This window comes from Monodelphis domestica, chromosome 2, assembly GCF_027887165.1.
Source record: "Monodelphis domestica isolate mMonDom1 chromosome 2, mMonDom1.pri, whole genome shotgun sequence".
Classification (NCBI taxonomy): domain Eukaryota; kingdom Metazoa; phylum Chordata; class Mammalia; order Didelphimorphia; family Didelphidae; genus Monodelphis; species Monodelphis domestica.
This window is the reverse complement of record NC_077228.1, coordinates 214,083,422-214,108,337: the sequence shown is the minus strand read 5'-3', so window position 1 is coordinate 214,108,337 and position 24,916 is coordinate 214,083,422. Positions and strand designations below refer to the sequence as shown.

Here is a 24,916-nt window from a genome sequence, read left to right as displayed (position 1 = left end):
ACGAAAGAAAGAAAGAAAGAAAGAAAGAAAGAAAGAAAGAAAGAAAGAAAGAAAGAAAGAAAGAAAGAAAGAAAGAAAGAAAGAAAGAAAGAAAGAAAGAAAGAAAGAAAGAAAGAAAGAAAGAAAGAAAGAAAGAAAGAAAGAAAGAAAGAAAGAAAGAAAGAAAAAAAGAAAGGAAGGAAGGAAGGAAGGAAGGAAGGAAGGAAGGAAGGAAGGAAGGAAGGAAGGAAGGAAGGAAGGAAGTGCTTTAAAAGAATTTTGGTACATATTGGGACTTTCTTATCAATAACCTCCCAGAGGTATAGATAGGAATAGAATCTCTGAGGCAAAGAGTACAGTCATTTTATTAATTTTATTTGAATTCTTTCAAATTGCCTTCCCAAAAAGGTTGATTGATTCATGGCTCCTCCAACGATGCACTACTGAGCCTATCTTCCCACTACCCCTCCAACACTATTTCCGTCTTTTGATATCTTTGCCAATTTGCTAGATGTGCTGTCAAATCTCAGGGTTGTTTTGACTGCGTGGTTTATTTTTAAAGCAGCTACCTGCTCATTCCTTTGTATGGAGGTTTGGCTTGCTTTTGCATATATACAAGGGCAAGTAGGCTTATGCTCTAGGAAGAGTAGAAATGTTTGCATACATGCATGCCTCTAAAGAGGACCCCAAGTTTGGGGTAGCCGTGGGAATCAGAGAAGCTGAGGCACACTTTGCAAAAGAAACTTATTTCTCCTGGAGATTCCCAAGAACTTCAAAACGATCCAGTCTTTCCTCCAACTCTACCCGTTAAACTCCATCTACTCTCTTTGCCTTCGGATTTCATTTTGGGGCAAAGCAGGGTTTGGGGAGGTTGGGCTCCTCATAGCCGGGCTCTCGCCGCTAAGCAAACATTTCCTCTCTCCAGGAGACAGCAAAGCAGCTCTGACATGGTGAGCAGGGAAGAGGCCGGGCTGAGGTTTATCGCTCCGGCAACCCGGGGTGATTCATTTGAGTTTTGACTCCTGGTTGTCATAGATAGGGGCAAGCAAACAAACAAGCTGCCACACTATCCCCTTACCCCTTTCCTTCCCGGTCCCCTCCTCCTCCTTCTCCTCACCCCAGTCTAGTTCCCCGCCTACTCCCCCCCCCCCCTCGCCGTGACCAGCTGCTTTCTCCCCTCCCCCCCCCCCCCATGCCTGCGGTCAGAGTTGAGCAAACACGCCCCACCAGCCCGTTGGCTCCGAGCGCGCTTTGCTGGCGATTCCCGGGGCAACCAGCTGGCGCCCCAGAGACCCACCTCTCCCCTTCCCAGTTCCCCCTGGGCCCCTCTAGGTCCCAACACCATCTCCCTTCTCAGCAGCGATAGGGTTCCTCTGGGTCCTCTATGCCTTATTAACAAGGTCTCCTTGCTCCGTCACTAGCTGCGCGTCCTACACCTTTCCCCAGCCGGGCCCCAAAGCTCCAGTGGGGAAGGCAGCCGGAAAACTCTCCCCTTGTTTACATGTCCGAGAGGGTGGAATTGGAGGCTGGTTCCCGATTTCGTCTCCCCTTCCTTTGGTTTCTTTGGTTCCTGGAGTGTATGCGAAAGGGCTTCTAAACGTCCTCCAAAGCCCCCCATCATCCTCTGGAAATGCTCGGGAGGACCAGGACTAACAAGGATTCCAGCTCGAAGGGGAAGGGGAGATAAAAGGAATCAAGGGAAGTCCTTGAAACCTGCGGCCGGCCCTTTTAAAAGATCCTCTAACAAAAACAACCACCTTAGGGCAGGTCGGCCCAGAGGAGAACGAGCGCGGGGGAAAGATTGGGGGAATGGGAATGATATCTGGTCCACTTTTCCGCGGACATGTGAGGACTGATCGGGGGAACTCTCCGATCTATTTCGGGAGGAGTAACCAAAGGGAAGTTTGGAGGGCAGTCCAGTGAGGGTTGGGGGGTTTGGAACCCTATGCACTATCACTACGCATACAACACACCGAGTTTGGAGTGGCCACAGTGGCTAATTCTATCGCTCTCTTGGAAAGGGGTGCCTGAGAAGGGAGGGAGGCAGACAAGGGGGGGGGGGCGTGTTTGGGCGCGTGTGGGACAGGAGAGACCCGCCGAAGCGACAAAGAAAGCCATTATGTGCAGCTGCCCCAAGAAAGCGGGTGTGGATGTGTGTATATGTATGTGTGAATACAAGTGACAAATTAAAGGGAAGACAAAAGGGGAGTGCAATTGGGAAACAATGACTGAAGGAAGATTAGGATCCTGGGCTAGGTAGGGTGGGTTTCTACAACACAGACGCGTGTGCCAGGTAGAAAGTATAGAGAGTGTTTGCCCACGTGTTGGTGGGGGGAGGGGGCGGGGAGAAAGGAGGGTGGAGAACAGTAACAACCCACAAACTAGCTTTTCCAGAAACTCAATTTCCCCCCCCCATCTGCCCAAAAGCTAGCCTCGGGAAGGGGTGGAAATAAGTCCAGGGGGCGGGAAGCCCTCGGGCGAGGTTTGGTGAAGGCGTAAACTGATTGCACATACCTGGGAGCGCTGCGGAGAGCTCGATAAGGGCCCTGAATGGAGGTGATGTCACGCTGATGCAGAAGCCGGCCCACCCTCTAGGAAGAGAAAGACGAGAGTGGGGCTGGGACTGGGAGAGGGAGGGAAGCAGATAAGCCAGCCCCTCTCTCCAGTCTAGGCCTCGGGTTGAGACCGGCAACCCCTGACCCTCCCGCGTCCCAGCTCAGCACCCTCCTCCCCAATTCCCAGCGCCAATCTGCCCCGGGATCCGGCGCTGAGACCTGCGCCCACGCCCCGCCGAGAGTCCCTCCTCCTTCTCCTCCCTCACTCCAATCTTTCCACTTGCGCCTAGCCCGGGGCCGCTGCTGGCCCCGATCTCCCTGCTGCCGTCCCGGAGGTAGAGGCGTCCCAGGTAAGTATGGCTTCCTTTCCGTTGGCCTCGTTGGAGAGGAGTGGGGCGGAAGAGCAGGGAGCTCGGAGTCGAGGGTCGCGAGGTGGGACGGCACTGGCACCTCCTTCTCCCGGGCCATAGGCGATTTCCCTGGGGGATTTTCCTGGAGCACTCGTTGTCCATTGGAGGGGCTGGGGACGGAGCGTTCAGGGAGAGGAGTATTCCTTCCTACGGTAGTTCGGGGGTAGAAGGCACTCTCAGCGGCTCCCCGGACTGCTACTTCTAGGGAGCCTCTCAGTCAATATTGACTCTTGTGGGTAGGATTCCTCTGGCCGTCCGCTACCGGATAGGGCCGATTCTCGTGCCTAAAAGACTGCCCGAGAAATCTGGCTGCCACACTGCACGTAGTAGCCCCGGTTTCATCAGTTTGGGAACTGTAGGAATAGACCCCAGAAGCCAGAGAGACGAGGGAGTGTCTAACTTCAAGAAACACTGGAGGAAAGACCGTAGCAAGGTAAAACCTCCGACCTCCCTTTAAAGTCATTTGATTTTTTGTCCTCTGGCCATCCTCTCTCACCGCTCCCCCCCCCACCCCCCTTGGTGTCTTTGCTTTCCAAATTCCCTTACTAGCCACAAACCACCCATTAAGCTTCTCTTTGACCCCTGCACTTGTATGGAAAAGTCACAGAAAAACAAAACAAAATTCTTTAAACTTTCTCTAGGAAACTACTGGCACAGGATGTGGCACCTTCCCCTTCAAAATAGTCCCAGTGTCAGGAGTTGTGACTGGCCCAGTGCAAAAAGCATGCAGATCTTAGAAGGTTGGGAACAGTTTCTGAGAGTATTAGATGCCCACCTTTGGAGCCTGTTTCATGTTCCTTGTTGACTTGACTGTCCTTTGTTTAATTTTGCTCCTTTCTTTTTATGGGGGTGGAAGGAAGTGTAGAAACAAATCTGGAGCCCTCAGAATGAGAAATCTGACCACTGAGCTAAAAGCTACCCTAGGGATAGGAAGAGGATGGAACAAATGGGATTAGAGTAGGAGGAAATGGTAAAGCTGTCGATATATCAATAGATTTGATTGGCTGCTTAAGTGGTGAAGGGAGGGGGAAGGAACGGATAGTAAGAGATCCAGGAGGGAAAGGAAGGAGAGAAAGGATGCTTCAGACCCAGACTTTCTAGACCCATCCTTTGCTTTCCTCCTGTTGCCCTATTGTGTTGGGGTGGGGGAGGGGAAAGCTGAAGGAAAGGCGATGGTGTGGAGGCTATCTCTAGGTGGTGTCTAGAATTTAAACTTTACAGATATTGGGATAAGGTGAGTAATAATAAACATCCCATTTGAAGAGGGAGTAGTCACAGAGAAATTAAGTGACTTCCTCATAGTCACACAACTAGCGAGTTTCAAGGTAGAATTCAAACTTAAAGACTCCTGAGTTCAGGTCCAGCATTCTTTTTGACTATATACTATGCTGACCCTCCTTGGTTTTTGTAAAAGTCTAATGTTCTTTGAAATCATCCTTTGCCCAATGAGTTTTCTGATGGTGAGGCATGTGGTGACCTGAGTAGGTACTGTAAATCCCAAAGATTGGGGGTAAGAAGGAATAAAGAGCCTTTGCAGCCCTTACGCTAAAACAATGTCTCAACAAAGCTAGTCTAGTCTGGTTTGAGTCTTGAGATGATTCCATCTCCTTTATTCTCCCCTCCTCCCTCAGTTCCCTCCCTGGGCCCATTTACCTCTCAAGATGAGGAGGAAGGGGGGAACTAGATTGGACTGGACTGACCAGGACTTGTGTTGGGGAGCTGGGTGGATTGATCTGAGATCAGCTTGATTTTAAAAGTGATTAAAAGCCCTTTGGTCAGTCAGAAGCCACAGAAAGGAAAGCTACTTTTGTATTGCTTCAGCATCAAAATAAGAGGGGATGTACAGAGGGGCAGAAGGGATTTCTTCCAATTCTCCTCTCTGAGGTTTCGATTAACCAATCTCAGTATCCTACTCTGAGCCCCAAAGCAAAAGCTCCAGGCTTGGAGTTCTCATCTCTTGGTCCCTTCTAGCAGTCCAGTGGAGGAACCTAGAAAGATGTAATTTTTTCCATCCAATCCCTGAAGCTTGTTCATGGATCCCAGGTTAGGAATCTCAGCACTAGGTCCAGGCCTGGGGAGTCCCTTACAAAACACAAGAAATAGATCATATTAGCAATGAAAAGAGAATGAGCATCCCTGTACTTCACCTCAGATAGCACAGTACAACCTGCTTTGCCTCCTTCTCCAGCACCTCTTGTTGAAGGGAGAAATAGTTGGCCATGACTGAATTTGAATTCCTAGCTTCTATACCACAAACTGAACTTGAGCTCAGACCCTATAGCTACCAGATCCTTACATATGAGCTCCAGGTTGTCCCCTTTCTAGGCATACTTAGAGCACAGCAACTCAGAAAACTCATTCTTCCACTTGTGGAAAATGGGTGACTCCCTCTGGCCCTCCTGCCCCTCCCTGGTTTATTAGGGCAGAGTATAGTTGATGGGGTGAGCCATTGGCATTCTCTTAATAGCCCTATCCTTCATACTTTCCTGGACACTTCCATAGTGATGGAGATAACAGTTAGGAAGGCAGTCGATTGGGAAGGCTGCTGGAGCTCCAGATGGGAGGAAAGGTCAAGGACAGGGAGAATTGCTTGATAACAGACAGTAAGAAAATAGATGACTGGGCTGAGGCTTCCTTATCTTGCCTGTGTGTTCTTATAGAGAATTCAGAGAAGGTTCCAATCCGGTATTTTCCTGGGGTGGTAACCAAGGCAAAGAGGACAGAAAGGATTGTCTTGTTATATAGGTCATCATCAGTGTGGACAAAAGGATGACCTTACTTGATATCCGCCAAGTACTGGCTCTATGCAAAAAAAAAAAAAAAAAAAAAAGGAACTTGGAATGGGAGAGAAACCAGTAAAGGTGCCTAGAGGTTCTTTGAGGGAGAAGCATTCTCCAACTCCTGCTTCACTTTCTCCAGCTCCATCCCGGTGTCCAGTTCCCTATGGTTCACAGAAGCCCCTGTTAGAAACCCTGCAAGAAACTTACCTTTATTTTGTTTTTAAAATCCTTCCCTTCCTTCTTAGAATCAGTACTGTGTATTGGTTCAAAGGCTGAAAAGTGGTAAGGGCTAAGCAATGGGAATTAAGTGACATACCCAGGGTCATACACAGCTAGGAAGCATCTGAGGTCAAATTTGGACCCAGGACTTCCTCATCTCTAGGCCTGCATCTCAATTCACTGAGCCACCTAGCTGCTCCCAAGAAACTTACCTGAATGGATAGGTTATTCTCTCAGTATGGGTTCTCCCTTCATGGGTATAGATCACAGCTAATCCTAACCTGTCGTCATGTGAAGTTAGTTATTATCTACGTGTTCTCCCCTAAATTCTCTGTGTGAGACTGCTTGGGTCCTGTTTTGTTTTGTTTTGTTTTTTTAAATCCGTACCCCCTCTCTAGGAATTTTTATTAAGTATGGGTTCCAAGGTAGAAGAGAAGGGTTAGACAGTTGGGCTTAAATCATTTGCCCAGGGTCACCAGGGTCACACAGCTAGGAAAAATCTGAGATTACATTTGAACTCAGGATTTCTGTCTCTAACCATTGACCCACCTAGCTGACCCTTGGTAAAATCCTTTAACATATTGTGGAAAGAATAGATATTTCAAGTTATTTCAGAGACACATCTAACTTGTGCCAGAGACCAGGAAAGGTCTTAGGCAGGAAATGTCATTGAAATTGTACTTTGGAGGAAGCTTGGAGTTATGAGATGGGAAAGTAAGAAAGCTAAGTATGTAATCAGCCCTGCAAAGACTTGGAGCCAGGAGATCTGAATGTTGTGCCCGGTGAATAGTGAGGAGAACATTTTTTTTTAAACCTTTGCCTTAACTAGGTAATAAAGACTTCAATTCATCACCTAGCATTTTCTAAACTTTACTGTTATTTTTCCATGGATAGACTAACATTAAATTAACCCAAGGTTCTTGGAGATTGGCAATATTTTAGCATTCTATTTTAAGTATTTTAAAACCAAAAACAATAAGCAAATAAAAACCCAGGTTAGTTGCTTCATGTTACATCCAGAATTCATATCCCAGGCATTAAATGCTTTCTTTCTACATGAATGATGTTCTTTATATCACAATTGCAATTAATTACTTCTAGATGCCCAAAATTTCACAGTATAACGTTTGACTGGAATCTGTTGATAGGGAAGTTTTGTGGTTTTTCTGGGTTTCAGCATAAAAGATGTATCGGGGTCCTAGGATCATGGTGAGGGTTGTGGGGAAAGGGAATCACTGATCATTGATACCAAGTATGATTTCAAGGCTGAAGAGCTGTAAGGGCTAGGACAATTGGGGTTAAGTGACTTGCCCAGGGTCACACTGCTAGGCATGATTAGGATATTTTGATTAGAGAGGAGAGTGTAAGCAGGGGAGTTATCTAAAATAAGTCCGGAGAAATAGGTAGAAGCAAGAGTGGAGAAGGCTTTAAGTGCCAGGCTGAGGATTTTGTATGTAGAGGTAAATCAGGTTTTTTTTTAAACCCTTACCTTCCCTCTTAGAATCAATACTGTGTATTGGTTCCAAGGCAGAAGAGTAGTAAGGGCTAGGCAATGGGGGTTAAGTGACTTGCCCAGGGTCACACAGCTGAGAAGTGTCTGAGGCCAGATTTGAACCTAGGACCTCCCATCTCTAGGTCTGGCTCTCAATCCAATGATACATCAAAGATTTTTGAATCAAGCTATGTTTTAGGAATATTAATTTGCAGTAGCTCCTTGTAGAAAATTTAAGTAGTATATTAAATTACCCTAAGGGGTCACAACACATTTTGTTGTTGTTAAAAGGGGTTCCTGGAATCACTGGTTTAGGTGAAATGTGAAAATAGGAATGGGTTATGGTAAAGACTGACAGGGGAGTTGTTTCTTGGGCGTGGCTCTTTAGACTCCCATTTGGGATTTTCTTGGGAAAGATACTGTAGTAGTTTGCTATTTCCTTCTCTAGCTCATTTTACAGATGAGGAGACAAGCAGGGTTAAGTGACTTGTCTAGGGTCATACATCTAGAGAAAGGGGGGGGGAGTGCAAATGTGAGAGAGGTCATAGGTATATAATTGATATAACTTGATACCTGATTTGATGTTGGGACTGTGGAAGAAGGAGAAGGAAGAATCAAGGTTAATTCTAAAGTTGAAAAAGTGGACATTTGATATCTTAATCGAGAATAGAGAAGTTTAAAAGAATTTGCAGATAGACGGATGAATCCAAGATGGATTAATGAGGTCATCAAAGCAGAGAGAATAGAGAGAAAAGAGGGCCCCAGACACAGACCCTGGGTGTGTGTCTACTGTTAGGGGTCAAAAAAAAGAGGATGACACATTGATCACAGCAAAGGAAGGAAGGGCCAGAGAGACAAGGTGGGAGCATCGCTGCTTAGGTGCTCTCTGGAATGGGTCCGGGAGCAGGTATGGTTTTGGTGGGAAGACATTAGCAGAACACTCCCAGCTTTCTTGGGGATTGGCAATATGCAACTGGTCTTACCCATCACCTTTTGGAGTTGTTTGCAAGGCAAATGATGTTCATGCCTAAAAGAGTCAGTGTTTTCTAGAAATTGTGTGTTGCGTTGTAGTTATTCCTTTTTTTTTTAAACCCTTCTCTCAGTTCTAAGGAAGAAGAGTGGCAAGAGCTAGCCAGTCAGGGTTAAGTGACTTGTCCAGGGTCACACTGCTAGGAAGTGTTTTAGGCCAGATATGAACCTGGGTCCTCTTAACTTGGGGGCTGGCATTCTATCCACTATACTACTTAACTGCATCATTGTGGTTATTCCTAAGTTTTTTCTTTGTATGTGTTGTTTCCCTATAAGTTTTCAGGTTGAATTCCCCAAATGAGGCTTGATTTCTTTAGGCTTTGATTTCTTATATCAAACAGGGCAACCTCAATGTTGTAATGTTTAGTTGTTCAGTCGTTTCATTGTTTCTCACTCTTTCTGACCCCATTTAGAGATTTGTTGGCAAAGATACACTGGTTTCCATTTCCTTCTCCACCTTTTTTTTTTTAACAGTTGAAGGGGCCCAGGCAAATGGGTTAAGTGACTTGCCCAGGGTCACCTCCTGTTAGTATCTGATGCCACATTTGAACTCAGGATGATGAATTCATTTATCCACTGCATTACCTGGTTGCCCCTCCAGAGTAAATATTCAAGGAACATATTTTGTTTTCTAATTATTTTATTTTTTGAAACTTTTACTTTCTGTCTTAGAATTGATTTTGGTATCAATTCCAAGGCAGAAGAACAGTAAGGGTTATACAGTGGGGGTTAAATGACCTTACCAGGGTCACATAGCTCGGAAGTATCTGAGGCTATTTCTAGTTATTTTTTGTATCTTCATAACCATATCAGACAGTACTTAATACAGAGCTGGTTAACACACATGGAAGAATAGAATTTAATTTGAGGGGTACCAAGACTGAGAAAATAACTCACTAATCTCCCTCCATCGTGAATGAAGTCCTACGATGAAGACTTATCATAGATCATACGTTGGGAGGGAACTTGCATCATCTAGTGGAGCCCTATCATTTTACAGACAAAAATGCCAGTCCAGAGAGGTTAAACATCCCTCTCGTTTTATAGTTAAGGAAACTAAAGCCTAGAGGTTCAGCAGTCCTTTCATTATAAAGATGAAGATATAAGGCCCACAGAGACTATGATTTCCCCAAGGTCAAACCTAGTAGGGCAGCCAGTTGGCACAGTGGATAGAGTGCCTGACCTGGAAGTAGGAAAACCTACATTCAGATCTGGCTAAAACACTTACTAGCTGTGTGACCCTGGGCAAGTCACTTCACCCTGTTTATCTCAGTTTCCTAATCTATAAAATGAATTGGAGAAGAAAATGGCAAATCGCTCTTATTATCTTTGAAAATCTTTGAAAAGAAAAATTTGAGTGACAAAAGAGTCGGACACAATTGCAATTACTGAAAATCAACAACTTAAATTTCTTGGGCTGTTGCTGAAGTTAGCTATTCCTTCAGGTTACTTCTTTTGAGGGTCTTCTAGTCCACAGTGTGTATTACTGAAACTAGAGACTTTCTCTATTCTAGCTTGTTTATTTTCTTTTTCTTTATCTGCAAAGGTATTCTCTTTATAATAATATTAATATTATTCTCTTTATTAAGTTACCAACTTAATGAGTTGGACACGACTGAAAAATGACTCAATGAGACTTAGAAATAAAGGGCAGAAGAAGCACGATTCAAACCCAAGTCCTAGGACTTGAAAATCAAGAGATTTTTCCCACTATCCCATACTGTCCTCTAGGCAAAGTCATTGAAATCTCAGCATGAATCTATTTATCTTATACATTCGGTAATTGACCAGAAGAATACAAATATTAGATGCCTATGAAGGTGGTAGGTATCCAACGTGGAGAGTCTAAGAAGGGGACTGCTAAAGATCCATCTTGTTTAATAGGATTTTTCTATCGTCTGGCCCCATTTTTGTCCACTGTAATTGCTTGATAAATATTTGATGAATGATTGCTTCTGGGTTGAAGGTTTTACAGGAAGGGGGTTTAGGATAGTTCTGGGTACTAGTGCCAAAGGAGTTCTCTGAAAAGAATCTGAGGGGAAAGAAGAAATGCTGAGTGAACAGTTTGGTTGTCGATAATGTCTCCAGCCTGACTGAGGTTAGTGAGTCTGCATCCAATGTGGGCTGTACTATGTGATGAACAATGATAGCTCCAGGTTAGGGGCAGGCAGGGAGGGGAGAGGCTGCAGGCAGTCACTCATTCATTGAATGCCCCTGTCCTTGCTGTGCTAGCCCCCACTCCAGCTGGAACCTCAGCAGCTGCAACAGGCTCTGTTTGCTGCTGGGACATCTGGGGCACTTGGGCTTGTGGGAAGGAGGCAGATCTTGCCTCCCCAGGAGCAGGAATCCTCTTCCGGGGCTTAATCTTAGAAAATGATAATTAATAATAATAGCACATTTTTATTTAGTCCTTACTCTGGACAAGGTGCTGTACCTGGCTGGGACAGATGAAGCTACACCATGATGAATAAAGGGAATCTCTGGGAGTCCAGGTGGCCAGGAAGTAAGGAAAGTACTTCCCTGGACCTGGAGTTTATTAGTGCCCACCCAGGATCTTCTTGGAAAACAAGGGAGGTTCAACTCACTGGATGGGGTGGAATGGGTTGGTAAGGAGAGCCTGAGAAGATCAAGTATAGATGGCCAAAGTGGACCATGACATAAAAAAGGTTAAGAACCCCCAGGTGAATTTGAACAAAAATTGCTGGGTGGGCTTGGGTGATACCTTTTTAAAATGTTAACCCTTACCTTCTGTCTTCCATCTATACTAAGTATTGGTTCCAAGGCAGAAGAGAGAAGTAAAAGCTAGGCAATTGGGGTTAAATGACATTCTTTGGATGACAGAGGTAGGAAGTGTCTGAGACCAGATTTAAACCCAGGACCTGTACTTCATCCACTGAGCCATCTAGCTGCTGCCCTGATACTCTTCTCAGAAAGAATAATAGTTGTTCGGTCATTTTCTGTCATTACTAAATGTCTAACTCTTCATGACTCCCATTGATCATTTTCTTGGCTAATATAATAGAATGGTTTGCCATTATAATGATAGCTTGCACTTACATAATACCTACTATGTGCTGGGCACTGTGCTAATAAGTGCTTTGCAAATCTGGTCTCATTTGATCCTCATAGCCACCACAAGAAGTAGTTATTATTCCCGTTTGACAATTGAGGAAACTGAGGCAGACAGCAGTTAAATGATTTGCCCGGTGTCTTGAGGCTAGATTTAAACTCAAGTCTTCCCCAATGGCAGGCCTAGCACTATATTCATCATTGCACTCCTTGGCTTCTTCCTTTTGGGTCCTTGTATCTTCATAAGTGATCTTTTTCTACAGAAGCTTTGAAGTAACCTGAACTTAGATGCAGACCTGCAAAACCAATCTTTTTTAAGTCATATTTAATCACATTATTCTCATTAAAATACATTTTGTAGTATTTTGAGTGTCATCATTTTTATATCATTAGTAAATAAAATGAACTATTTTAAAAGGATCTATTTCATTATTCTTTCATCATAATTTTGCATATGGTTTACTTACAGTAGCTCATGCATACACTTCATGTAAATCTATTGTAAATGTAAATTCATCTATTGAGAGAGGATTCTCAGATGTTTTCTACTTAGGAGTGTATTGATCAAAAGAGTGTGACAACTGGTGAGGGGACTGTATCCAGCCCGGGGGGGGGGGGACTGGGGGGGATTGTTTTATGGAAATATATTTAGACTGAAAATTTTCTTCTGAGTAGAAGTCAGGGACAGTTCATTTTTGTTCCTGGTTTTGTCATTGACTATTATGATCTGTTATTTCATTAATATATGTACGTGTATCTTTTCTTTAAAAGCTTTTTCAACTTACAAGCATTTTTTCTCCTCTTCTGGAAAAAAATAAACCTTGTAACAAGTCTGCATAGTCATGTAACATATCCTTACCTCGCCCATAAATGTATATTATTCTATATAAGTTCTAGTTTGTGGACGACCTTTGAGGAATTTATTCTTCTCTTTTCTCTTTCTTTTCCAGGCTTCTTCTGGGACCCAGTCTGGACTGGCTCCAGAGCCAGAATGGCTATCCCCCAGGCCCTCCTATCCTGCCTGGGTGTCTTGCTGCTACTTCTCCCCAGGAATCAAGCCCAGGTCCATGCCCCACCTGGGTGCAGCCCAGACCTCAACCCCCTCTACTACAATCTGTGTGACCGCTCAGGGGCTTGGGGTATTGTCCTGGAGGCTTTGGCAGGGGCTGGGGTTATCTCTACCTTTGTCCTCACCATCATCCTGGTGGCCAGCCTTCCTTTTGTGCAGGACAGCAAGAAACGGAGCCTGCTAGGGACCCAGGTGTTCTTCCTGCTGGGGACTCTGGGCCTCTTCTGCCTGGTGTTTGCTTGTGTGGTCAAGCCTGATTTCTCCACTTGTGCCTCAAGGCGTTTTCTCTTTGGTGTCCTTTTTGGCATCTGTTTCTCCTGTCTCAGTGCCCATGTCTTCGCCCTCAACTTCCTGGCTCGGAAGAACCAGGGCCCTCGGGGCTGGGTAATCTTTGCTGTGGCTCTGCTGCTGGCCCTGGTGGAGGTTATCATCAACACAGAGTGGCTGATCATTACACTGGTCAGGGGTGGGCATGGAGGGGGAGGCGTTCTTCATGGCAACAGCAGTACCAGCTGGGGTGAGGCATCCCCCTGTGCCATTGCCAATATGGACTTCGTCATGGCCCTCATATATGTTATGCTCCTGCTGTTGACTGCTTTTGTCGGGGCTTGGCCCATCCTCTGTGGCCGCTTCAAGCGTTGGCGGAAACACGGGGTGTTTGTGCTGCTGACCACGGCCACTTCCATTGCTATCTGGGTGGTATGGATTGTTATGTACACCTATGGCAACGAACAGCGGAACAGTCCTACCTGGGATGACCCCACCTTGGCCATAGCCTTGGCTGCCAATGCCTGGGCTTTTGTTCTCTTTTATATAATCCCAGAAGTCTCCCAGGTGACCAAGGCCAGTCCAGAACAGAGCTACCAGGGGGATATCTATCCCACCCGGGGCGTGGGCTATGAAACCATTCTGAAGGAGAAGGGACAGAGCATGTTTGTGGAAAACAAGGCTTTCTCAATGGATGAGCCATCCTCAGGTAGGTAGGGAGGATATTGGGCCCTTAATTCTCTAAGAATTAACACCTCTCATTGGGGAAATGAGCCAAGTGGTGTATATTTGTGGGCATGACAAAAAGGATATATTGCTTTGTGGAAAATGAGAGATTCCTTGTAAGTCAGTGAAATGTTGGCTACATGGCAGTCACTATGCCTGTAGGTGCTGGATGGAATGGAGAAGAGTGGCCTAGAATGTCTTCGAATATTGTCCTCTCCATATGAGGCATTTTTTTCTTGTTTACAAGTCATAGGGACAATTGGTCCAAGGAGCCATCACCCCAGTAGATCTAGGGTGTGGACCTATTAAAGAATTAAGTCAACCCTGTGGCTGAACTTTGGGCTCTGTGTACCCCTCACACCATAGGCATTTCTTTACGGAGGAAGTAAATAGTGACAAGGGAGGTGAAAGATGGCATCTAAAATTCCACCCCTAGGACTGTAGAGAAAGAATTTGTTTTGTACTTCATCTTTTATATATTTATATTTTTGGCAAGCATCCACCTGATCTGTCTTCTACATTCAAAGCTAAGAAATATGAACTCCTGAAAATACTTTACTGCATCCTACAAGGACAGGGATTGAAGACCAACTTATTTTATTTCAAGTTAAGAATAAGTCAATTCACTTAAGAGAAAATAGTGGCTCGTCTTTTGTCCACCTAGGTCATCACCCTTAGCCCTAATGTTCTTTCTGTTCACACTTGCCTTGACTCTGGGCCCTGTGATTCAAGGATGCCTTTGGGCCTCTACTGGTCTGTGAACTAAAGAAGAGGGATTACTCAGGAGGAATTTGGGAGAATAAAGGGAGATTACATACATCCAAACCAAGTCTTTAGTAGGTAAGGGAATAGGCAGATTCTTCTTGGAGTTTTGGTCAAGAAAGGTCTCAATGAAACCAGCTTGACTCACTCCACATAGCTAACCTTTTAATTCATGTGGAATGGCTCATAAGACCCAAATTCTAAACTTCCTTATTATATAGGAACTAGGATGGGGACTCCTGAACCCAATTCTTGAAGGAGTCATACTTTTAGCCTCCTGGCCAAAGGACCCTTGGAAATCCCTGATTTGTAGATCTTTCCTGTCCCCTCACCAAAGGCCATAGTCACCCTACAATCCTCAAGGGAAATGAACAGTCATCCATGTCCATCCAACTTATTTGACCTTTAACCCTTCTCCCCCCTAGGCTGCACTACAGGCTCTTCAGGAGTTCACATTTCTCAGCTTTGACTGTAGAATGTGGAATAGATCCAGTGGGGGATTGGAAGTTGACAGGGAATGATGGGAAATTCCATAGAGTGATTAGAAAGGAGCCTCTGGCCCCTCCAGTACTCCTGCTTTTAGCCCCTATACCAGTTTGCCAAGGCCAAACAGCCCTGTGCTTTTGTTCTCCCAAAGTAAACACTTCAGGAAATGCAGCTTGTTGGGTTTTTGTGCATATGTTTGTTTTTCAAAATGGAAAAATCAATAGACTGAGCCTAGCACTTAGGAAGCCATATATAGGTTGTGGTCCCTTAGCTTGTGGGCAGATAGCCTTGTCAGGAGCCAGCCATTTGAGCTGTGGGCCCTCCAGCATAATCTCCTGTAAAGCCCCAGGGGCTCTCAAGCATTCCTACCCAAACAAACAGGTAAATGTCCAACTAGGGGCAAGAGAAACCAGGGAAACCAACTCCCAGGGGCACAGAGAAGCATTCTTGTGCTTGAAAGCAGCCCCAGAGGCTTGCCAAAGGGCCCTGGGTAGGAGGCAAGTAATAATAGGTTTACAAAGCACCGGGTCTCCTTTGTTTGATCCTTACAATATTCGAAATCAATAAATGGAAATTGAAAGAGGTTGAAGAAACTTGTCCAGGGTCACCCAAACTTCCGAGTTAGGATATGAACTCAGGCTTTCTGACTCAAGCCTGATGTTCTGTTCACTACCAACAAGTCTCTTAGTCCACAGATAGGGTGGGCTTAGCTCTTGCCTCAAGGCCAAAGAGGTATTTTGTTGGATATGCAGCTGGTAAGGAAAGCTGCAAATGGAAATTGGGCCATTTCTCATTCTCAACCACTGTCAACCAAGGGGCCAAAGGATGGATGTAAAAACAGGTGGTGGGAAAGCTTCTGAGAAGTGGGATCTGGGGAGGGCTTTGTGAGCAAATGACTCCTGCAGGAGACGGCCATCTGGTCTATGGGGCTAATGGGAGCAAAGGGAACCACTGACAGACAGCCTTAGTGCTCTTATTTGACATTGCCATAGACCTCCAAGTAAGGAGTAACCAAAAGGATGGTGGAACGTCTCTAGTTCCAGAAAAGAGTAGAAATCTACCATGAGCTACATTAATGTATCCCCATGTTATGACCCAGTCACATCTGACTTTGCAAGTGTCCTTAATGGTTGGGAGACAACCCCTCTTACTCTCTAGATAGCAAGCTTTCCAGGGCTTCCAACTAACAACTTCTACACTAACCAAGAGACCATTGTCAGATGTACACCGTCCAGCCCCGCACCTGTCCTCTTGAAGTCCACCCCTTGCCTTCAGGGCAATCCTGTTTGGTCCTTGAAATGAATGAGGAGCCCCAGACATTGACTTTCCATCTCTCCACCTCATTTCTCCCTTACAGCCAAGAGACCTGTGTCACCGTACAGCGGATACAATGGCCAACTGCTGACAAGTGTATACCAGCCAACTGAGATGGCCCTGATGCACAAAGGCCTGGTGAGTGATGTTCTTTGAGATTGGGTCCAGAGCTCATAAAGACTATCACAAAATAGTCAAGCAAAGCAAAGTCCCACCTTGGTGGTGTATGAAGGGCAGTTCATTCCTCCCCTCATCCTTTTTTTGTTTTTAATCCTTACTGTCTATCTTAGAATCTATATTAAATGTCAGTTTCAAGGCAGAAGAGCCATAAGAGCTAGGCATTGAAATTAAATAACTTAATTACTTAATTATATATTAATTATGTGTATATAATTATATAATAATCAATTTAAAAGGGTCGAACAGCCGGGAAGTGTCTAGGTCCAGATTTGAACTTGGGATCTTCTGATTCCAGGCCTATCACTCTTATCTACTGAGATGCTCCATCTCTTCATTTTTAAGTCTTCTGAAGGACAGGACTATTGCCTCTTCTGGGAAACTCTAAGGCCTGGGTGGGATCTTTTGGGGGTTAAGAATGGGACAGGGTGGTATGAGTATTCCACCATATGTAGTGAGTTCATTTTAGGAAACTTACATTCCTGACACATTCCTCTTATCCTGAAATTTCCTTTTTCTGGCTTCATGAACTTGGATTTCACTGCCCTGGGGAAGGGGCGGAGAGTTAGCAAGAACATATTATTATTATTCCTCTGTAGTAACCCATAATGGACATCTCCACCAATGTCACCATTAGCAGGGATGCTGATAGGACTGGGAAAGGTAGGGCATTTGCTCTGGGGAAAGAGAAAAGCCAGTCCTAGTTAGAATAATCATTTCAATGACTTTTTAAAGCTTGCCATTTCCTTCCCCATCTCCTTTTACAGATAAGGAAACTGAGGCAAAGCTAATAACTGTCAGAGGCCATATTTGAAGACTCATCTTTCTGACTCTTAAGCCTTTTCCCCTAGGTTGGGGCTTTGGGTAGAGTACCGATCTCCTTTGGCATCTTTTTTTTATTTTTATTTTTTTATTTAAACCCCTACCTTCTATCTTAGAATCAATACTGGGTATTGGTTCCAAGGCAGAAGAGTGGTAAGGGCTAGGCAATGGGGGTTAAGTGACTTGCCCAGGGTCACACAGCTGGGAAGTATCTGAGGCCAAATTTGAACCTAGGACTTCCCATCTCTAGGTCTGGTTCTCAATCCACTGAGCCACCCAGCTACCCCCTCCTCTGGCATCTTCTTGGGGTACCTATTACTAGAAGGCAATAATTGAAATCCAGAGATGAACTATTTGCTCTTTTTCTGGGTACTTAGGAGCTGTAGAAGGACAGAAAAAGTGTTATATAATTGGCTATGACCCTCTCCCACTACCATGGGCATCCTAGCCAAGTTAATGCTACTAGAGCACCTAAGAGCAAAGGATTTGGAGTTCGGAGACCTGGATTCAAATCCTGACTGACATATACAACAAGAGCAAGGCACAAGTTCTTTGAGGTTCAGCTTTCCTCATCTATTAAGATGGGTTACAGTGCCTTCCTCACAAAGTATCTATAAAGAGTAGTTCATAATCCTTAAAGTGTATATCATTGTGAGCTGTTATAACACCCTATATGGTCACCAAGTCTCTAGAGGTCTCCTCAGCCTTATACCTTCTACAGATTCCTCTCCGTAGATAGGCCAGCTAAGTGGGATGTTGGGCGAAGGAACAAGACTAAACTGGATTTGGTTCCCACATGCTCTTCGGAGAGTTGGCAAGAGGCTTGGAACGGGAAGCAAAGGGTGATCCCTGGGGTTCTGCTTACCTTCTCTTCTTTGCCTCTATTGGGAGGCAGGTGGATTGAGGTTTGTGAACAAGACAGCTTCTTTCCCGTGTATTCCCTCCTCTACTTTGTGCTTCATTCCCCAGTCCCCTCCATTCCTGAGTCTGCTGTGTCAGGAGAATCCTAGGGTTGACTATTGCTGTGCTAGGCAGTGACTATTCTGAAAGAGAGAGAGGAAGGGAAGACAGTTATAATTAGATGGTGCAGTGGATAGAGCTCCAAATCTGAAGTAAGGAAGACCTGATTTAATCAATAATCAAATATTGCCTCAGATACTTACTAGCTGGTAACTCTGGGCAAGTCACTTAACTCCGTTTGCCTCAGTTTCCTCATCTGTAAAAGAAGCTGGAGAAGGAAATGTCAAATTATTCTCGTATCTTTACCAAGAAAACCCCAAAAGGGGTCACCAGGAGTTAATGATGTCATGCAAAACACTTCCATTGTTGTAAGAGCAAAGTCCAAACCAAAAGCTCAAAATAAAACCAAAAATACTCTGATATGAAAGACAACTCCAAAAATTCTTTCTCTGGAGGTGGAGAACATCTAAAGTCAATTATGGCTGCATAACCAAAAAAAGGAGGAAGGGAATAAGTATTTATTAAGTGCCTACCATGTGCCAGCCATTGGGGTAAATGCTTACACCCTTGGGAGGTAGGGGCTAGTATGATTTCCCATTTTACAGAGGAGAAGTGACGTCTGGGGTTTAGATACTCACTAGTATCTTGAGGTTGAATTTAAACTCTATTTCCTGACTCTGGGTGGCTGACAATTGAATAGTCAAAGGTTTAAGAGGATTTTTGTCATAGAGAAAGGCTTAGTTGGGAAATAAATTCAGAGGAGGGACTACTTACTGATCACATGGAGAAATGGAATAGTGTTTAAGGCCCCTTCTGTGGAGATGGTATCCCCACCCTTTTAGTGCCAACTATATGCCGGGGATAGAACTGCTTATAAATCTTGAATCACTGAAAGCCCAGGTCTACCCCAGAGGAGAGGAAAGGCTCAGGTGCATACATAACAAGGAAGAGGCATCTCAAGAAAGTATGGAATCATCTGGGATGGTTTGGAATAGCTGAGAATGTTCAATTGAAATCTCAGAAGGTTTAGAAATTCAGGAAGACAAAATAATATCATTGGGGGCAGTGAGGTGATTCAGGAGATTGAGAACCAGGCACAGAGATGGGAGATCCTGGGTTCAAATGTAGCTTTAGACACTTCCTCGCTTGAGATTAACTCCTATTGCCTAGCTCTTGCCATTTTTCTGCCTTGGAGCTGACATTTCGTATTGATTCTAAGATAGAAGATAAGAGTTAAAAAAAAAAACCCACAGATGATTTCACCCTACAGCTTAGCCTGGAATCCTAGGCTGTCTTAGAAACCCATTTGTCTTCTGGGTTTGGTTTGGAATGATGAGATGCTGGTTTTAAGGGAGGTGCTCTGGGAAGAACATGTACCATCCCATCTGCTCAACTAGTTAAAAAAAAAAAAGACAAACCATCATATCAATGGCTATTTGTTCCAGTGACCCAGTCCAAGCATAAGATGCTAAAGGTCAGTCCCTTTCTGGCATAGAGTTCTAGAAATCAACTACAATCTTATCAGGTTGTGTGCTGGTCATCCTGAGAGGTCTGGAACTTCAGGTTAAGGGACAAGGGGGATGGAGCAGATATAGACCCTTCTGCCTCATGGGAATCTTGAGTATCTTTTTCATCACCTCCTGTGATCCTTCTTCATCTCTGACCATAAAGTCTTCTGTTCTTTCTTCTCTAGTCTGAAGGGCCCTATGATGTCATCCTCCCACGGGCCACTGCCAACAGCAGCCAGGTGATGGGCAGTGCCAACTCGACCCTTCGGGCTGAAGATGTATATGCCACCCAGAGCCACCAGGCAGCATCACAGAAGGATGTCAAGAATGCGCAGGTCTTTAGAAACCCCTATTCATGGGATTGATCCCCATAACCAAAGGGATGGGAAGATTTTAGAAGGGGAGTGGGCAGAGATGCCCTCTGACTTGGGGCCTCAGGTGGGGGGTGTGAATGAAGCCCTCTCCCCACCACTGACTAGGCAGGCAGCCTTTGACTCAGGTCCCTCCTGCCAAAATTGGTGTGGTCAGCCCACCCATCTCCCACGCACCTCCACAGTGTTTATTTGGAAAGCAGAAGGGCCTGCCCTGTGTGCCACCAGCACTCCAGCCATATAGTGTTCTCTCATTGTTTGGCCACTGGATTTGGGCCTCCTGTTCTCTGGATCTGCTTAGAGAGAACTCTATAGCCTCAGGAGTTTCATGAACTCTTCTGTTCTACCTCTTGCTCCTCTGTGAGGAACAAGGGCATCTAATAAACATATCTATGCTTTATTATTCCTTTCTCTGGCCATGTTGTTTCTGTCTTCATTACTCTGGAGACCCTAACTCTTTATCTTCCTTTTCACCATCCCATCTCTTTCCTGTAGACTTCTACCACCATTTCCTTCTTCCACCACTTTAATTCTCTTCTAAATTCTGCTTCTGATCACAGGATTTTAGACTTGACCTTGGGGTTTGTTTAGTGTACCCCGTTCAAGATTCACTCATCAGCTTGGTATTGATTCCCCTCATCTTCCTCCTTCCTAGCTCATTTAAAATCTGTTTAGATCGGGGGAGGGGGCTGTGTTGCTCAGTGGATTGAGAGCCAGGCCTAGAGACAGGAGGTCTTGGGGTTCAAATCTGGCCTCAAGACACTTAACCCCCATCGTCCAACCCTTACAGTTCTTCTGCCTTGGAACCAATGCACAATTTTGATTCTAAGATGGAAGAAAAGGGTTTAAAAAAACTATTTAGATCTATATGGTGTTTAAGGCCCACTCGGGGGAGACATATCCCACCCCCTCTTAGTAGAAGTAATTTGTATATTATCTTAGAGAAAAATCAATCAGCTCTAACAACACAGTGTGTTACAGTATATGGGAATTCTGGATATTTCAGCTTCCCCCCTCATAGACACCCAAATGAATGTGACTTTGAGGAAAGACTTTTCCTTTTGGGTCTCAGCTTCTTCCTCTGTAAAATGAGGAATGGACCAGGCAATCCCTGTGGTTGGTCTCTCTTAGCTCTGGCATTCTACAGTTGTAAATACCCTGGAGTCATTGCACAGGTGACTGGATCAAAGCCCAGTTGCCCTCTGGGAGAGTCCCACCTTCCGTAGAAGTAAAACTTCCTCATACAACAATACACTGTGTGAGTGTTATCAAACCCCTGATCCGGGCTTGTTGGAGGGAGCAGCTGCTATTTCCCTATCTACACTCATCTAAGCTATACACAAGGGCCCCCACAGTAACTCCATATGTTGAAGGCACTTGGAGAAGACAATGGGACAGGTAGCCCAGGGTGAGGTATCTGTAAAAGAGGGATTGATTGTAGCTTCTCTTTGGGAAAAGCTTTTGATACAAACCCTCTGGGAGTAGCATTGGAACTGGAGATCAAGCATTTCATTTATGGGAGGCAAAGGCTTCAAACACACAGGATATTAGCTCCTGGTATTCCAGAGAAAATGATGCTAGCTGATTTTATTATCAGTTTCTGCTTCATTCTTGGGAAAGGTGGGACTTCGGGAGGGTAGCCAGGCTTTGATAAGATCCCCTGTGAGGTGACCCAAGGTTTTTATACCGAGAATATCAAGTAGAATGTCAGAGCTAAAATAGAACGACCATAGGGACAACCTCGTCCAATCACTATGATTTTTGCAGAGGAGGTAACTGAGGCCCAAATAGAGAAGACGCTCAGAATAATAGGAAAGAAGTGTCCAGATTCACCTCGAAATTCTAGCTAGGAGACTGGCTGATATCCTGGGTATTTGTCCCATCTGCTTTAGGCAAGTCATGTCACCCTAGACTTTTGGAATGTCCCTTCCCTGCTAGCTAAATGCTGTGTGTTTCTGGCACTGTTTCCAGGGAAATGTTTTGATTGAAAGTGTGGGAAAGATCAGAGAAGAAAATAAGGAAACTTTTCCAAAACATCTTGTGTTTTTTTGTGATTGTGAGATTACACAAACTTCCTGGGGCCTTAAAAAAATTTTTTTTCCTCCTTAGGGATGAGGGGTAAGAACCAGGGTGATTCAAACTTTAGTAGCCCTGTCCCCTTTTGATTATTGTTCTCTCTCTTGGTTACTTTAGGAACACTCCCCTTCCAATAAAACGAGATGGTAGACTCCCTCCTTCCCCTGGACTTCAAGCCTCTCTGATGTCCTCATTCCTCCTTATACAGGCTATGCAGGACCCAACACCTTTCCAGGCCTTGTAATGCAAACTAGGAGGGACCCCGGATTCAGCAGATCTGAAGCAGTGGACTTAGGCGGGCGTGATGGATGTCTGATCTGAGAAAAAGCAGGACTCACTTCCCTATATCCCTTTTTTACCTGTCTCTGGGCTTCCCTGTCTGCCAGGGAGCTACGGGCCATAAGGATCAGTCCCAGCTCTCCCTCCCTCCCACCCTCCTACTCCCCAAAGACACAATCCCGTCTGGAGCTACTCCTAGCTCTTCAGAATGAAGGAAGGATCCCAGAATGAAGGAAGGATCCCTGTGGTTGCCTTTCCTCTAGGTTACCTTTGCCACTGTGAGCTGACATCTCAGGTACCTCTTTTCTTCTTGGGCCCACATCATGGGACCATACTGATGTAGCCATGCCCCTTGCTGCCCACTCCAACCCTCTCTCCTTCCACAGACCATTTTCTCTGGAAGGGTCAGCCTCCTGGAATTGTCCTGAGATGGAGGTGACCCTGCAGGTAGGTAGTTTAAGCCCTGCTCCCCTGGGTTTGCTATCCAAGAGGGTGAATGGTTGCCATTTGAATGGAAGGAAGCAAATGACCAGGGGTGAAAGGCTTCCTGGGCAGGAAGCAGGCCTCTTGGCTAACATCCTCCTGGAGAAGTGACATTTTTTTTCTGCTGTAAGTGATGCTCCTTGGGCCATGGTTCCTGGATCTGAGCCATTTCAGTGCAGCGGCGTTCACTCCCCCCACCTACATTCTCTGCCACTAGTTTTCTGTATCAGATTCACACCCCTGGGCCATGAGACCTTGAGCACTCTGGCCTCCTCACTACTTCATCAGAGGGGATGCTGACTACACAGACTGTCCTACTTGGAAGCTCGACACCCTGCCTCCCTAGCCCCCTCTGCCTCTTCCTGGGAAACTTGGCCAAGAAGGGTAGGGAATTTGCAGGGCTTGGCTGCCTTGAACGATGCAGAGATGCTGTTTGGACGCCCATTGGCTTTCCTTTCTGTGAAGTTTTCCCCCTTGTATCCTCTTTTACTTTGTCCTGGAATCCTGGTCAGTGTAAATGACCAGGACTCCCAACTGGAACACACAGGAGACAGGAAGCAACAGGAAGGACTGATTAATTGGACATCCCTGGACTAAGGCTGGAAGAGGGTCCTTAAGAGACACCCAGATGAAAGAAGGAGCCTTGTGTGCTCCCTGGACCAGAATGGGATAGGGACCAGAACGCGGGCTCAGGGCATTTGAAAATGGACTCTTTGTACTTAAAAGGTCTAGAATATACTTTTACTTCCTACTGGTCAGATATCAAAGGTCCCTGCCCCCTCCAATTTGCCCTTATGTTGTGTGTCCACTGGGGGAATCAGGAGTTATTTATTTTGAAATACAAGTTCCCACCCAGAGAAGGGGAGTGGGGTCAAGGGGCTTACTGTCAAATGGTCACCTAGGAAATAGTCCAATCAACCCAAAGAAGATACAAAAGGAGTCATCTTTGCCATCTTTGTTGGCAGAGATCCTGCCCCAGTGAAGGTTTCCCTGTGAAACCAAAAGGAGTTTGTACCCTTAGCATCCCCACTCTGACCTAGCCTCAACTGCCCAGAATAGGGCTTAGCTATGGGTGCTAGCAGGTGCAGCAAGTTACTCTCACGTTACCCAAGTACTTTTCTAGGCAAACAGTATTTTTCTGGGGCTAAGCTTAATGAACTTAATAGTATGGGGGCAAGGAGGTAAGCAAAGGGCGGATGGACCAAGAACACAAGAGGAAGCCCGTGATTTGGATCTGTACCTGCTGGATGTGACCTGCTGTGCCTTCACCCTGTTTTACCTGTAACCTGGGTATTACTTCCTCTCCATGGGAAGGATTGGGTTTGGGATTGAAAGGTCTCCTTGTTCTGCCCCAAGTTTCCTCGATCTTGGTTAGCCCCCCAAAGATCCCTTTGAGTGAATAAAGTTTTAATATGTTTTGTATAAGTCATGTTTGCATCTTGACTGCTCCAGCCAAAGATGGGCCCATCAGCCACAAGGCTGGCCAGGGAAGATAGCAAAAGTCCCCTGAAGGATCTCTGATTTTCTGAGATGGGTGAGAACAGGTGGGATAGGGTGGAGAGGGAAAAAAACACACAATCCAAGCCACAGATGCAAGAATCCTAAAGCCATGGAGCTACTCTTTGGGAGGGGAGAGAAAAGTGGCACTTTATTTTAAAAACCCTTAGTATTGGTTTTAAGATGGAAGGTAAGAGGGTTTTTTTTCTGGTTTGATTGATTGTTTTTATTGATACTATCTATGTTCCAAGGCCAAAAGGGGTAAGGGTGACATATGGTTAACTGACTTGCCCAGGGTCACACAGCTAGGAAGTATCTGAACCCAGGATCTCTCATTTTCAGGTCTAGCTAAGGCATTCTTCATGGTAGACCTGGACTGCACAGAGAAAGGCACAATGGAAGAATTGATGGGGTCAGATTTAGAATTGGAGGTGACATCAAAGGCCATGAATTGAGGTAGAGCTCCAGAGAGGTTTAGTAATTTGCCCCAGGGTCAAGAGCGGAGGCTTGATTCCAAGTTTGGTCATCTTTATGCCAGCAGAAGAACATGAATTTGAACAGAGGCTCTTTGATTCCAATATTAATA

General features: G+C 45.2%; 2 protein-coding genes across 6 annotated transcripts in view; one reads left to right on the top strand and one right to left on the bottom strand.

Annotated features, from left to right (window-relative positions):
- The window catches only part of LOC130453546 (protein NYNRIN-like), a 59,779-nt gene extending 57,153 nt beyond the window's left edge, over positions 1 to 2,626 (bottom strand). For both annotated transcript variants that reach the window (XM_056817201.1, XM_056817202.1), the window contains exon 1: positions 2,494 to 2,626. The gene's annotated coding sequence lies outside the window, so the exon portion shown is untranslated. The remainder of the gene's footprint in view (positions 1 to 2,493) is intronic.
- GPRC5C (G protein-coupled receptor class C group 5 member C) overlaps positions 1 to 24,258 on the top strand; it is a 39,562-nt gene extending 15,304 nt beyond the window's left edge. For 2 of the 4 annotated variants that reach the window (XM_056817199.1, XM_007482694.3), the window contains exons 2-5: positions 12,484 to 13,578; positions 16,201 to 16,295; positions 19,810 to 19,959; positions 22,280 to 24,258. In XM_056817199.1, the coding sequence (XP_056673177.1) occupies positions 12,525 to 13,578; positions 16,201 to 16,295; positions 19,810 to 19,959; positions 22,280 to 22,315 (1,335 nt within the window). In that variant the 5' untranslated portion in view covers positions 12,484 to 12,524 and the 3' untranslated portion in view covers positions 22,316 to 24,258. Of the gene's footprint in view, positions 1 to 2,608; positions 2,885 to 12,483; positions 13,579 to 16,200; positions 16,296 to 19,809; positions 19,960 to 22,188 lie in introns of those variants that run through there. The other 2 variants (XM_056817200.1, XM_001378193.5) reach the window with 2 other exon arrangements.
- The last annotated feature ends 658 nt before the right edge of the window (positions 24,259 to 24,916 follow it).